Source organism: Nyctereutes procyonoides, unplaced genomic scaffold (assembly GCF_905146905.1).
Source record: "Nyctereutes procyonoides isolate TBG_1078 unplaced genomic scaffold, NYPRO_anot_genome, whole genome shotgun sequence".
Classification (NCBI taxonomy): Eukaryota; Metazoa; Chordata; class Mammalia; order Carnivora; family Canidae; genus Nyctereutes; species Nyctereutes procyonoides.
In genome coordinates, this window is record NW_026575040.1 from 268,341 (window position 1) to 282,383 (window position 14,043).

At 38.5% G+C, this 14,043-nt stretch overlaps 1 protein-coding gene across 1 annotated transcript in view; it reads left to right on the forward strand.

The window, feature by feature from the left end:
• The window catches only part of UBE2Q2 (ubiquitin conjugating enzyme E2 Q2), a 59,960-nt gene that overhangs the window by 13,556 nt on the left and 32,361 nt on the right, over window positions 1-14,043 (forward strand). Inside the window, exons 3-5 of the mRNA XM_055319785.1 lie at window positions 1,323-1,427; window positions 9,448-9,504; window positions 13,236-13,376. Of these exons, the coding sequence (XP_055175760.1) occupies window positions 1,323-1,427; window positions 9,448-9,504; window positions 13,236-13,376 (303 nt within the window). The remainder of the gene's footprint in view (window positions 1-1,322; window positions 1,428-9,447; window positions 9,505-13,235; window positions 13,377-14,043) is intronic.

Below are 14,043 nucleotides of genomic sequence, written 5' to 3' on the forward strand. Positions count from 1 at the left end.
ATATTTCCCACCATCTTAGTTTCTTCCATCCTTCAAACGCTTCTTTGGGAGAGGGAGTGTAAAGTTGAAATTCCTGAAAGATGTACAGCCCGAGTTTTCTTGTTCGCGCTGTGACTCCACCACACTGCTGCTGCTCCCCGGCACGCCCATAGCTCTTCCTTGGCCAGGGGTTGGAGTGTCTGGGTCTGTGTCCAGGTCACCCCTTCTCCTCCTCATTATGTTCTTCTGAGCTTATTGGAGGGCTAAATCCACAGTACCTTTTAAATTTAAATTTTTATTCTAATTTATTACTCAACTTTCCTAATATCTGCTTGTTCCTTTGATTACTTTGGAAAATCTTACTCTGCTGGTAACCCATTCTAATCTTCTCTCTGCTTTCTTAGTCCTTCATAAACCTGCCTTTTCATCTCTTTTCCTGGTCAGAGACATCCGGGAAACGGTTCCTAACCAGGTGAAGTAAGTTACCTTATTAGCTCTGGGAAAAGTCTACTCAGTGTTGAACATTCTTCTTAAACCATAATTCCTAAACGTATTCATTGAAAACAGTTTTTTTTTCAGTAATGAAAAACATGTTTGTGAACGTAATTTACCTCGCTGCTTTGCTTTGATGAGTAGATATGCTTACAAAACAATCTGGGTGTAAAAATGGGAACTTAATGAGTTACCCTTATGGTTTTCCTAGTGCATCTTTTTCCTTTTTTTTTTTTTTTTTTGACAAACGTTTAAGAACCTAAGGGCTAAGTGTTTCCACAGAAGATTTCATTTCATCTTTACCATTATAAGGAGTTTTTAATTTCCTTATTTTACAGATGGGAACCCTCACACTCAGGGAATTAGAACGATGCCTACTGTATCCAAGGTCCTTTAGATTCCAAGAGTCTGTCTACTAGGCCACATTTGCCTCGACTTTTAAATGAATATGACTGAAATGTATAATTTTATAACCCATGTGTAACAACACTGCCTCTATTTTTTTGTCACCTCATTAATGTAAACGTATTCTTGTCTGAAGTTGTAAGTTACTAAGAAAAGTAGTTACCAGCTAAAAATTTGACAGCGTCTACAGCTCCCCTTCCTCAGTCTTTTGTCATCATTCTGCTAGGTGTTAGTTATAGGGATTGTATTCAAGCCATAGTCACCTTCTTACACTAGCAGCCCCTAACAATATTTCTTAAGGACGGTTATTTTATCTGTGGGCTGGAATTGAGCTGTGACAAACTTTTTTCATTTCCTACTGGATTGGTTTACGGTAGTCATAGCATTATTCATGTCTTCTAAGGGCTCTTTAACATAATGTTTATTTACCGAAATGTGTTTTGTAGCTTCGTCAGCAATTGAAGTGGTTGATATGTGAACTCTGCAGATTATATAACCTTCCTAAGCACCTGGATGTTGAGATGCTAGATCAACCAATACCCACGGGTCAGGTAAAGTAAAAATTCTCCAGTGTTTAAGAGTTAAATAAATTGTCTTGAGCAAAAGTAAAACTAGGATGATTTTTCTTCTCACTATACAACTTATTTAGAATTTAGTCTTGTTGAATTGTTTTCTTTTAGATACTAAAAATAACCTGTTTATTCTCTGGAGCTGCTGGTGTTCACTATGAGGAGAAACACCTGCCTCCCTCCCCCACTTACCACCTTTTTGTTGGTATCGCTCCTGATTTCTGTGACCATTCCTTCAGTTACCTTCACCTGGATTGCCACCTCTAAGTCTATCTGTGCTTCTTAAGGCCTGACCCAACGTTACTTCTCTGGCAGCACAAATGCCCACTAGTTTACCACCACCTCTAACTTTTCTGGATTTCCAGATTTACCTATTTAGGGCATAATTTATTGACTTTGTACTATAAATAGATATAAGGATTTAACTCTCATGTCACGCACATTCCCACCCACTTCCCTTCCTAAAACACCATTTATATTTAGTTCTATGAACAATCACTGTTTATCATTAGGACTTTGCAGTGTCAAGTTTTCTATTTTGGCGTTTCTTATAGAGCTCTTTTGTTTTGCAATGTCCTCCTTATAATAATAATTCTTAATTTAAAAAGTGATGCTTGGGCAGCCCCAGTGGCTCAGCAGTTTAGTGTCACCTTCAGCCCAGGGCGTGATCCTGGAGACCTGGGATTGAGTTCCACATCGGGCTCCCCGCATGGAGCCTGCTTCTCCCTCTGCCTGTGTCTCTGCCTCTCTCTCTCTCTCTCTCTCTCTCTCTCTCTCTCTCTCTCATAAACAAAATCTTTAAAAAAAAATTAAAAAGATAAAAATAAAAAGTGATGCTCTCTTTCCTGTGAGCTCTTACTCTCTTCCAGAGCCTTCGGTTCTTTTGCACCAGCCTTGCCAGGTTGTCCTCTGGGCTGGCTGTGTAGCTGTCATCTGGAAATATTTGTCTCCTCCACTAGTGTGGATCCACTGTTATCTGATCTCATATCCTCTTTCTTGCTAACACTTTCTCATTTTGCCTGAGTACATCCCCAAGGAAAATCCTAGCTTGAAGGAATAGTACATTTTCTGAGTTCTAACATTGAAAAATATATAACCAGACCACTGTAGGTTTGAATCTTGGTTCTGCTACTTAATAGCTATATGACCTTGGGATGATTACCTAACCACTCTGCATTAATTTCTTGTTTGTAAAATGGGGGAGATAGTAGTACCTCGATTTTGGGGGAGCTATGAAGAGTAAATGAGTTAGTACATGTAAATCATTTAGAGCAGTGCCTGGTGTATAGTAAATGCCCAATAAATGTTACTTGCTATTATATTTTACAGCCTTATTTGATTGATAGTTTAGTTGAATATATATAATTCTAGGTGGAAAATAATTTTCCCTAGAATTTTAAAGACTGTGCTGTCGTCTTCTAGCCAATGGTGGTGTTTAAGCTTAATGCCATTCTAAGTCTTCCTCATCTGTGCATGACTCAGGAGACTTTTAAGAATTTGTCTTGGTGTTCTCAAATATTGTAATGGTATATTTTTAGTTTTTTTTTTGTGTGTGTGTTTTGCTTTGTTTTGTTTTCATTGTTGCTGGACACTCAGTATGGATGGCTCTTTTCAAATGTTGGACTCCTTTATCTTTCTCCTGGGTTAAGTGTGCTTGTATTCTGTGATGACTTTCTCCTTTCCGTTTTCTCTATTTGTTCATTTTTAGAATGCCTACCAATGGGATTTTAGACCTCTTTGTTTGAGTCTTAGCATCCTTTATTCTCTCTTTTTTAAATTTCAAATTCTGGAAGTCTTTCAATTTTTAAAATTTGGACAGCATAACCTTTCAGTTGTTTTAATTATTTACTGCCTCTTAACCAGTTACCCTGAACTTAATTTGTTCTATTCCCTACAATTGTGTGGGCTGATTAGGCTTAGCTCCACAGTTTTTTTTTTTTTTTTCTGCTGGCCACACTGCACAGTCCGATAGTGCCTGGGACCAATGGTCATTTGGACACGACTGCACTGCAGTGTCCAAAATGCTTCTTTATTGGGACACCTGGGTGGCTTAGCAGTTGAGTGTCTGCCTTTGCTTCAGGTCATGATCCCGGGTCCAGGGATCGAGTACCGTGTCGGGCTCCCTGTGAGGAGCCTGCTTCTCCCTCTGCCTGTGTCTCTGCCTCTCTCTGTGGGTCTCTCATGAATAAATAAGTAAAATATTTAAAATAATTAAAACAAAAAAAACCCAAATGCTTCCTTACTTACCTGTCTGGTGCCTTGGTATTTCTTCACATAGCCCTTCTTTTCTCGTGACATCTCATCCTCTTCTTGGATAGACCTCTTCTTGTGGCTTCTCTTTCTTCAGAAAGGTAGTCCAAATTCCTAAGTTTTGGCTGCCAAGAGCACAAAAGTAGAAGCTGTCAGCCCTTCTTAAGGCTTATTAGTTCTGGAACTGGCCCAGTGTCCTTTCTACCACATTTATTGTTAAAGCAGGTCATGTGGCCAGCCTAGATTGACTGTGGGGGAGGGGACCATAAAAGGGGATGAATGCTGGGGGATGTGGTTCATTGGAGGAACTCTCCAATGGCGTACCATAAGTTCTAAGAACTTTTTGTTCTAATTATTCTTTATTCATATTATTTTTGATTTATAGATGTAATCATAAGTGTCCTTAAGGAGTTACTTTGATATCCTTGTCCTCTCCCTCTCTGGCATCTCTATTTTCTCTTTAATACATCCCCCCCCCCCCCGGTTTATCTTTGTTTTTCTTTTTGAAAATTTTCCTCAAATATCTATTCTATGTTATTCATATTTTTTCTTTATTTCCTTTCTTACTCCTATTTGAGTGAGGTTCTGAAAAGATAATTGAGAGTTCTTTGTGGCCAAGACTTGTCAACTAATAGTGTTTAGGAGGAATTTAAGCTGACTTCCAGCTGCTCTCCCCAACCCCCTTTTCTGTGGTGTAATAATAAATGGTGGCTGGACCTACTTGGTTTCTTTGGACATGACATTTTATAATCTCCTGTTTGAGGTAAATATGTCTGCCTAGGTGCTGTGTAAGGACACAGGGGAGAGCATTGTGTTTCAGGGACTGGACATGTTCTGTGTTTTGGCTTTTGGTTGATCTGTAATTCCTGCTGTCTCGTGTACCCAGTGTCTTAGAGTCTAGAGGCTCTCTAGGGGTGCTGTGGGGCAGATTTGCTTCCTGTAATCCCTAACCTACTGTACTTGTTTGCTCCACTAATTCCCATTCTTCCACATATTGTCATCTGCTAACACTCATGAATTTTCTTTTCTGCTGGTCGGCCCATTTCCTTTTTTGTTATCATTGTGTGTTAATATAGTTTTGATTCACAACAACTATAATTCTGGTGGGGCCTCAGGAAGGAAACAAGATGGGAAAAACATATATAAATGCTATGTTCAATTTGCCCTCTCTGGAATGTCTGCAACTTCTGTTTCTCACTTAACAATATATCATGAACATGGTATGTGTGGATTTACCTTGTTTTTCATGGCTCTGTATATGTAGAGATACAATTTGTGAATTACATGTAGAAATTTACTAATTGTGAATTCATCCTTATGTTCATAATACTCAGCACCTTCGTTGGTGGTGGCTGGAGGGACAAGATGGATATAATAGTACTTTATTTTTGGCTTTTTCTACTTTAAGTGAAATTTAATGTAGTTTGGTTTATTTACTTCCTTTTAGGCTCCTCTTGTCTCATTTCAGAATCAGGATTATGTAGTCTCATAAGATGACTTGATGAGCTTTGTGTATTTTTTCTAAAATCTAGGACAGTTTAAATAAAATTTCAAACTGGATCCAGTTTTGCCTCCCATGAGACATCTGGAAATACCTGGAGATAATTTTGGTTGTCACAACCAGCTGAGGGGGGGGGTGGCGTGGGCATTTTGTGGGTAGAGGGGATGTTACTAAATGTCTTACGATGTCCAGTCCTGCATGACAAAGAATTATGTTGCGCAAAATATCAGTACTCCTAGGGTTTAGAAATCATGTTTTTGTTTTTGTTTTTTTTTTTAAGATTTTATTTATTCATGAGAGACAGAGAGAGAGAGAGGCAGAGACACAGGCAGAGAGAGAAGCAGGGAGCCCGATGTGGGACTTGATCCCGGGACTCGAGGATCACGCCGTGGGCCGAAGGCAGCCGCCCAACCACTGAGCCACCCAGGTGTCCCAAGAACTTTCTCTCTTTTTTTTTTTTTTAATTTTTATTTATTTACGATAGTCCCAGAGAGAGAGAGAGGCGAGGCACAGGCAGAGGGAGAAGCAGGCTCCATGCCGGGAGCCCGACGTGGGATTCGATCCTGGGTCTCCAGGATCGCGCCCTGGGCCAAAGGCAGGCGCCAAACCGCTGCGCCACCCAGGGATCCCAAGAACTTTCTCTCTTAAGTTTAGTCTCACTTTGCATCATAAAGCACATAAAGGAGAAAAGCCCAATGAATGCAGTCAGATTCAGAAAGCAGAAATCATGGTTTAAATAAACGTCTGAGCTGGATACGTTTTTCTCTTTTTCTACGTATGAATCTCCATTTTTTTTTCCATTCCTTTAGTCAGTTTTAGTAATTTTAGATTCTAAAAAAAAAAAAAATCACTCATCCTTACTTTTGAATCTATAGTTATGAAGCTCTTTTCATTTCTGAAGTTGTTTTCTTTATTGTGACTACTTGTCAGAAGCTTGTCTGTTTTATTATGTTGGCCTTTTCAAAGAATCAGTCCTTAAATCTAATTTTCTTTTTCATTTTTGTGAGTCTTTTTTTCTTTTGCTTTTCTCGTTTATGAGATCACCATGATTTAAATTGCTTTAACAAACGTAAAGGTACACATTTTCTTCTGTGTGCCATTTGACTTCATTGCATAGGTTTTAAGATTTAGTATATTTCTAAATAGTTTGTATTTCCTAAGTGCTTCGATTCCATCTTTTGTTCATATTACTTTTTTTTCTATTTCACAAGAAAAAGTTTTATATGTATTGAAAACATAAGTTACAGTGAATACTTGGGAACTACCACCCAGCTCCACCCAGGTGAAGAAACACAATATTGCTAGCATTAGAAGCCTTTTGCAGGCTCTTTCCAGATGATGGATCATTCCCTTCTGTGCTAATCTTTTCCTTTTCCCTAGTTTTGTCATATATATATCTGCATCTCTGAACAAGATGGTTTAGTGTTGACTGTTTTTTTTTAAGCTTCATATTAAGTCGTACTATATGTGTGTTCTTTCTCATCTTTTTTTGCTTGACATTGTGTGTTAAACTTATTCTTTTTAGCTGTAGTTTTTTCATTGCTGTATTTGTTCCATTGTTTGAACATACCATAACATTTATCCATTGGAGTTGATTGCAGTTTGCTGCTAGGAATAGTGTGGGGCACCTGGGTGGTGCAGTTGGGTAAGCAGCCACCTCTTGGTTTTAGCTCAGGATCTCAGGGTTGTGAGGTCGAGCCCCATGTCTGCCTCTGAGCTCAAAGTGGAATCTTCTTGAGATTTTCTCTCTCCCCCTCCTGTTTGTGGTTTTGCTCATGTTCTCTCTCACTCTGTCTCTCAAATAAATAAACCTATCTTTAAAAAAAAAAAAAGGAACAGTCTGCTGCCATGATCATTCTTGTCCATATTTTGTGGGATACTTGTGCAAGTGTTTTTCTGGGCACATACTTAGAAGTTGGATTACCGGGGCATGAGGATCAATTTCTTCTTAAATTTAAGAGTTCTTAAGAAAATTTTAACATTCGCAGATGACATTTGGGCTATTTTTAGTTTTTCACTGTTTACAATATGGCCTATAACTTCTCAGCTGAATTGTCAACAATTGCTTAAATTTAACCATTGGTATTATTATGTCTTTGTTTATTGCTGTTTCTCATATTCCATGGTTGCTTCCTAACTCTGAAAATAACATCCCTGAATGATGTCCTTTATTTTTATTTCTAGAAAGGCTTTCTGGGAATGTGTGTGGGAAGTGTTTTTATTGTTCATCGAACACCTATCTATCTGACTCTGTGCAAAGTACTCTATAGAAATGCTGAGTAGGGATCCCTGGGTGGCTCCGCGGCTTAGCGGCTGCCTTCAGCTCAGGGCATGATCCTAGAGTCCCGGGATCAAGTCCCACGTTGGGCTGCTTCCATGGAGCCTGCTTCTCCCTCTGCCTGTGTCTCTGCCCTCCCCCTCTCTGTGTCTCTCTGAATAAATAAATAAAATCTTTAAAAAAAAAAAAAAAGAAAGAAAAGAAATGCTGAGGATCCAGTGGCAGAGAAACACAGATGTGCTGTCTGTCCCGATGGAACCAGATACAGAATTGAGTCTCTTCTAGGTTCTTTACAATTCTGTCTTCCAGTACTTTTTGTCACAAGTGAAAAGCCTGCTGTCTGATTCTTCTTTTTCTATATTTTTTTTCTTTCTGGAAATTGGTAGGGTTTTACTTTTCAGTATTCCTTTTGGGGCATTCAGAGCCACTTAATATTCTGAAGTCTTTCTTTAGCTTGACAACCTTTGTCTTCTTTCTTTCCCTCAGTTTTATGGATAAATAGTTCTCTGTATTCCTATCTCCCATTTCCCTTAACTCTTCTAGTTTGGTACCCTTTCCCTCCCCATACCCATCTCCTTTTTCTTCACATTCTAAGGAAATGTCACAGTTTGGTCATCTTATAAATCGTAAATGCTTTGGTCATTCAAATCTATTGAGCTCTTTGGCCCTTCTACTAGTGTTTTTTTTTTTTTTTAAGAAAATCTTTTTGATTTCCCAGAACCATCTTTTTCTTTGCATGTAATCTTTTTTTTATATTTTATGGATACAGCATTGTCTTCTCAAGTACTGCTAAGGATTCCAATTAGGTTTTTTTCTTTTATTGTTTTATTTTCTTCATTAATGCTTCAGGTCATTTGTTCTTTTTGTTCGACTTGGTGCCTTTTTTTCCAGATTGCTCGTGTTCTTCAAATATCTGGTGATACTTGGTTACCTGCTCCTTTATACCATTGATCATTGTCAGTGGTCGATGTGAGTGCCCTCAGCAATTGTCGCTCTTCTCTGCTGTGGCCTCTCCCTCCGGGTTTGTACACCTGTGTTCTGACTGTGGCATGTGAATGGGGAGGTACTGACAGGCCGACTTTTCCAACTCCTGAGTTTCAGGAAGAGATGCATTTGTTAGATTTTGTTGCTTGTTATATTTTTTAAAATGTGTCTTTTCTCTCTGGTTCTGACACCCCCAGTAAGAGGTCATCAGATTAGGCCTCCTGTTCCTTACCAGCTGTAGTTGGAACAAATACAGCAAGTATTTCTGGAAGGAAGAAAAATCCCACTAACTTTATTGCATTGCATTGTGAACTCTGCTCTGGTTCAGAAAACTTGCCAAACTAGGTATGAAGACCCTGCCTAAAATCCCGTCAGATTCTTTGTGAGTGAGTGGTAAATTGTACCTTGTAGAGAAGTATTCTGTGGTAGGTGACATGCTGTGAAAAAGAAAAATGGTTCTTTAGTGAAATGGTGATCATTTTATAATTTTTTAGTTTTGTGAAATGTCTACTTTCTAACATGTTTTACCTTTTATAATGTAAGGCAGTGGAATTTATGGAAAGAATCAGGCCTTCCAAAGTTAAAAAGGTAGATATTTTAAGGAATCCATGGTTTGGGATATTTATTTCAAGTGAAAGAAGCTGTTGACCTTATATACATAACCCACGTATAGGGTTATACGTGAAATGTTTCCTTATTTTGAATTAGGATGTTTTAAATTTTTTTCCAGTTCTGCTTTATATTGTACTATTTGCCATTGTTATTCTCAAGGTATCTATTAAGTTGAATTGGTCAAAATTGTTTCATTTTCAAAGGCTGATAAATATTACTTGTCACATCAAGGCTGGATTTAAAAGTAAATATTCAACTTTAGTAAATTGTTAGTGAAACTGTAACGATAGAAGATTGATGGTTTTCCCTAAAGTCTTCTAATGTACTCAGTATGTGCTTATTCTGTGTGACCCTAGCAGATTCTTTTTCCTTTTCAGAATGGGACCACAGAAGAAGTGACTTCAGAAGAAGAGGAAGATGAGGAAATGGCTGAAGTAGGTATTTTATGTGAGAATCACCTTTTATAAATACTGTATCTTCATTTTTGAATATTTTAGTAATACTCTAATCTCCTTTATAAACCAGTGTTAATGTAGAATAATGAAAACCACATTGTATTTGAAATTTAATGTAATTTCTAAAATATGGCTTTAGCTTTATTTTTTTTATTTTAAAGATTTTATTTATTCAAGAGAGGCGCGTACACACACACACAAACAGGCAGAGACACACAGGCAGAGGGAGAAGCAGGCTCCCTGCAGGGATCTCCAGGATCACGGGTCTCCAGGATCACGCCCTGGGCCAAAGGTGCGGTGCTAAACCGCTGAGCCACCCGGGCTGCCCTGGCTTTAGGCAGGCATATCATTTAACTAATGATATGTTTTTTGAGCAAAATGCTTATTTGATTTCCTAGAAAATAAATGCTCTTAACATTTAGCATTAAAATTATATTTACATTTAATAGTAATCAATATTTAACTCATATTTGGTTGTTTTTAAGAAGAGGAACTATTTTCAAAAATTCTGGATTTAAATAATTTGAGAACATTTCAGGGACTACTCACTAGAAGTAATGAAGATATCTCATGTTGAAAAATCATATAAGAATTTGGTAGAACAGATTCTAAGACCTTGACCTTAGGCCAGTTCAGTTGCCAGCCACTGATATAATTTGAGGTTTTCAGGCTCTGAAGCTTTGTTTAAATTCAGAATTCATAGTGGAAGTCTGTGTCTACATTGATCATGTAAAACATATCTGAATTCCACAGTCTTGATTTTAAAAACTTCTTACTGTTTTTGGAGTTTATTTTTTAATTTTATTTTTTTAAGATTTTATTTATTTATTCATAGAGACAGAGAGGCAGAGGGAGAAGCAGACCCCATGCAGGGAGCCCGATGTGGAACTCGATCCCAGGACCCCAGGTATCACACCCTGAGCCAAAGGCAGGCGCTAAACCACTGAGCCACCCAGGGATCCCTGTTTTTGATTTTAGAACCAATTCTAAATTAGTGCAAAATCTTAAATTTAAATACACTTCTTAGGATGTCTTAAAACTAAAGAAGTAGTTGTGGTTTTTTCTGTGAGTCTGGGCACAAGATAATTCTTAACATTGTCCAACTTGTATGGCTTTTTTGGGATAGAGCTTGTTTTTAACATTTACGTGCAGTGTAATTTAGATAGGATAAACTGCAGGAAAACGTTAAACCTTTCCCGTGGGTTCGGTATGCAATGAGGTTGACATTCTACTCAGAGTTTATGTTCTTCTCATTTTCCCTTCACAAGATAATATAAAGAAGGGATAGCAAGATTTAGGGAAATCTAGAAAGATAAGAGCCTGGACCTTGGAGATGTCAGATTAAGACAGATGAAAAGAGGATAAAAAGGCACAGAGCAACTTTTGGGCACGGTGTGTTTAGGTGCATTAGAGCTGTCTTTTTGGAAGAACAAGATTGATAAAAGGCATGGTTTCCTAGAAAAGCAGATGGCTAAAAGTCTTGAATTAGAGACAAATATGTTTTTATTTGTTGTGATTGTTGACAAAAAGGCCTTAAGCAAAGGCCAATGGGCTGAGAATGTTTTATAGAGATAATCTGCACAGAATAGAATTCATCATTAATGCTCAAGTGGAGATTTAGGAGTAGGAATGTGGCTGAGTTTGAAGGTATAGGAGTAGGAGATTTAGACTAAGGGCATTTGTGAGAACCGAAGAAAATAAGTGTGGGATAGAACATTGGGGCTAAAGGGTACAAATCAGGGGAGGGAGCTCCGTGAAACACAGAGTCATGGACAGGGTCTGAAAATGAAAGAATTGTAGTAGGGGTGGAAGAGATGAGGGAGTCTAAGACCATTGGGTCTGGATGGAAGTGGTTTTTAAACTGGTCTACAATCACAGCGAATTTAGTTTCCTTAAAAAAAAAAAAATGGAGATAGTAAGTATGGACTCTATTCCTTTAGAGATTTTGATGGCTGAAGTAAAGAGAAGTTAAGATAATAGAAAAAGGGGATCCCTGGGTGGCTCAGTGGTTTAGCCCCTGCCTTTGGCCCAGGGCATGATCCTGGAGTCCCAGGATCGAGTCCCACATCAGGCTCCCTGCATGGAACCTGTGTCTCTGCCTCTCTCTCTCTCTCTCTCTCTCTCTCTCTCTCTCTCTCTGTGTGTGTGTGTGTGTCTCGTGAATAAATAAATAAAATCTTTAAAAAAAGTAATAGAAAAAGGTTAGAATTTTAAAAGTTCTGCATAGATTTCTTTAAGAGTAGATGATACAAGAAGGGAGGAAGGAGACTGATGTAGTGATTAAAGATGTTAGCCAAGGGCTATTATTCAAATTCCTCTTCTGACTTTTCTCCTAATTATAAGAATCAGTAGGTGCTCAGTACAGAAAACTGAGAAAAGAAGGAAGAGCACTAAATGTCTCTAGTATTTAATTATTATTATTTCAGTATATGTCCTTCTAGTCTCTTTTCTTTTCTGTGCTTATTTTAGTGTGATTGAGATTATATTCAGTTTTGTATTCTTTGTTTTTCATTGCATTATTTTTTCCATTTAATATATTTTATTTAACCTAATATATTCAAATTATTATCATTTCAACGTGTAATTGATATAAAACAAAGAAACGAGCTCTTTATATCTTTTCTCACTAAGTCTACCGAATTGAGTATGGACTGTGCACTTACAACACATCGGAGTTCAGACGCGCCGCATCCCAAGTGCTCAGCAACTGCAAGAGGCGAGGGTCTGCCCCATTGGATAGCACAGCTCTAACTAGTACAGGCCCTGTGGTCACCCAGGGGTGCCCAGTCCCCCAGCTCACCCCAGGGCTGTGTGGGATCCTCCCCTGACGGGTTCTCAGGTGTGAGTTGGGGCAGCTGCTCTGCCTCACGTCTAGGCAGCAGCCAGAAGCAGCAGGTGGGAGCCAGCTGAGCACAGAACCTGGTGCCCACAGTGGCCAGCCTCATCCACTCACCTCACCACCACCCCCACAGAAGGGATTGGCATCCTGCTACCCTCACCACTCTTTTATTTCATTGTTGATACAGAAGAAACAATTATGCTTATGTTGGGATTTTAATGGTCTTCTAATATTCCATGGAATTGAGTCACCTGCTCTGGATTTTTTTGTTTTAAGATTTTTATTTATTTGAGACAGAAAGAGTGACTACAAGTGCAAGTGGGAGGAAGAGGCAGATGGGGAAGGGAGAGGCAAAGAATCTCCCCACTCCCTGGGCTCCATCTCATGACCCTGAAATCATGACCTGAGCTGAAACCAAGAGTTGGATGCTTAGCCAACTGAGCCACCAAGTGCCTCCCTGCTCTGATTTTTTTTGCACATGCAGTTTGGGGTAGGGGGGAGGTTGTGGCTATAAGGTTTAAATAGGCATCTTTATGCTTGAGTCTCTGTTCACATTTTAAATTAGTTCCTTACAATAGATTTCTAGAAGTCAAGTTACTGGAACAAGATATAAGTAAGCTCCTTGATACCTAATGCTTAAACGGTTTCAAAGTTCCTCTCAATAGGAGATTTTTTTTGGTAATAATTATAGCTTAACAAATCTATTAAATATGCTTTACTCAGATTCTAGCTCTTAAACAAAATGTGAGATACAGAAGGAGGGAGCCTGAACTGAATGTGAATGCTTTTTTCTCTTCCCCATTCTCTTTTCTGTTTCAAGAATAATTGAACTTTTGGCATAAGCTTCAACAAACTAATAGCTTTCTTGTAGGACATAGAAGACTTGGATCACTATGAGATGAAGGAAGAAGAGCCTATTAGTGGAAAAAAGTCAGAGGATGAAGGAATTGAAAAGGAAAACTTGGCAATACTAGAGAAAATTAGGAAGACTCAAAGGCAAGACCATCTCAATGTAAGTATGTGCAAATATCTAGAACCTGGACTTTGGGGATTGAGTAATTATAGGTAATAATTAATATAAAACTGGGCAGTTCATTAGGATAGCAGTCTAACCTGCCCTCTCCACTTTCTCCTCTATTGTACATTCAGCCATGTTTCGTTTACCTGATGGGTTTTTGTTGTTGTTGAAGTTTCTCATCTGTTGGTAGCTTTCTTCCATGTTCCTGTGCTTTTTACGTGCTGGAATTAACCTGCTACTCATTGTTATGGCTCCTTTCCAGCCTATTTTATGCTTACCCTTCTGTGAGATCTGTGTATTTAAATTCAGTGTCTTCTACAAAGTACAGTTTAAACTCTTCCCCACCAAGCTGCCCTCTGATCTCTTGCGCTCTAACGAAGCCAGAAGTATTTTTTTCTTTGACTTAACATCTCTTTTATGTGAAGTGGAATGGGGCGTGAAATGAACAATGAGTCTTGTAATAGACACAACTCAGTTTCCTCAACTCTAAAATATGGATAATACATACTTTTTGGTTGTTTGCTGAGAAGAATAAATGAGAATGATGCATATAAAATGTAGGGAAACGTGTACAAGTCCGGCTATTTGCCTCAACACTTCCAACTTACTTACTGCCTTCCATTAGAGCTGTTTATCCAACCCATGACATCTGAGGACCTTT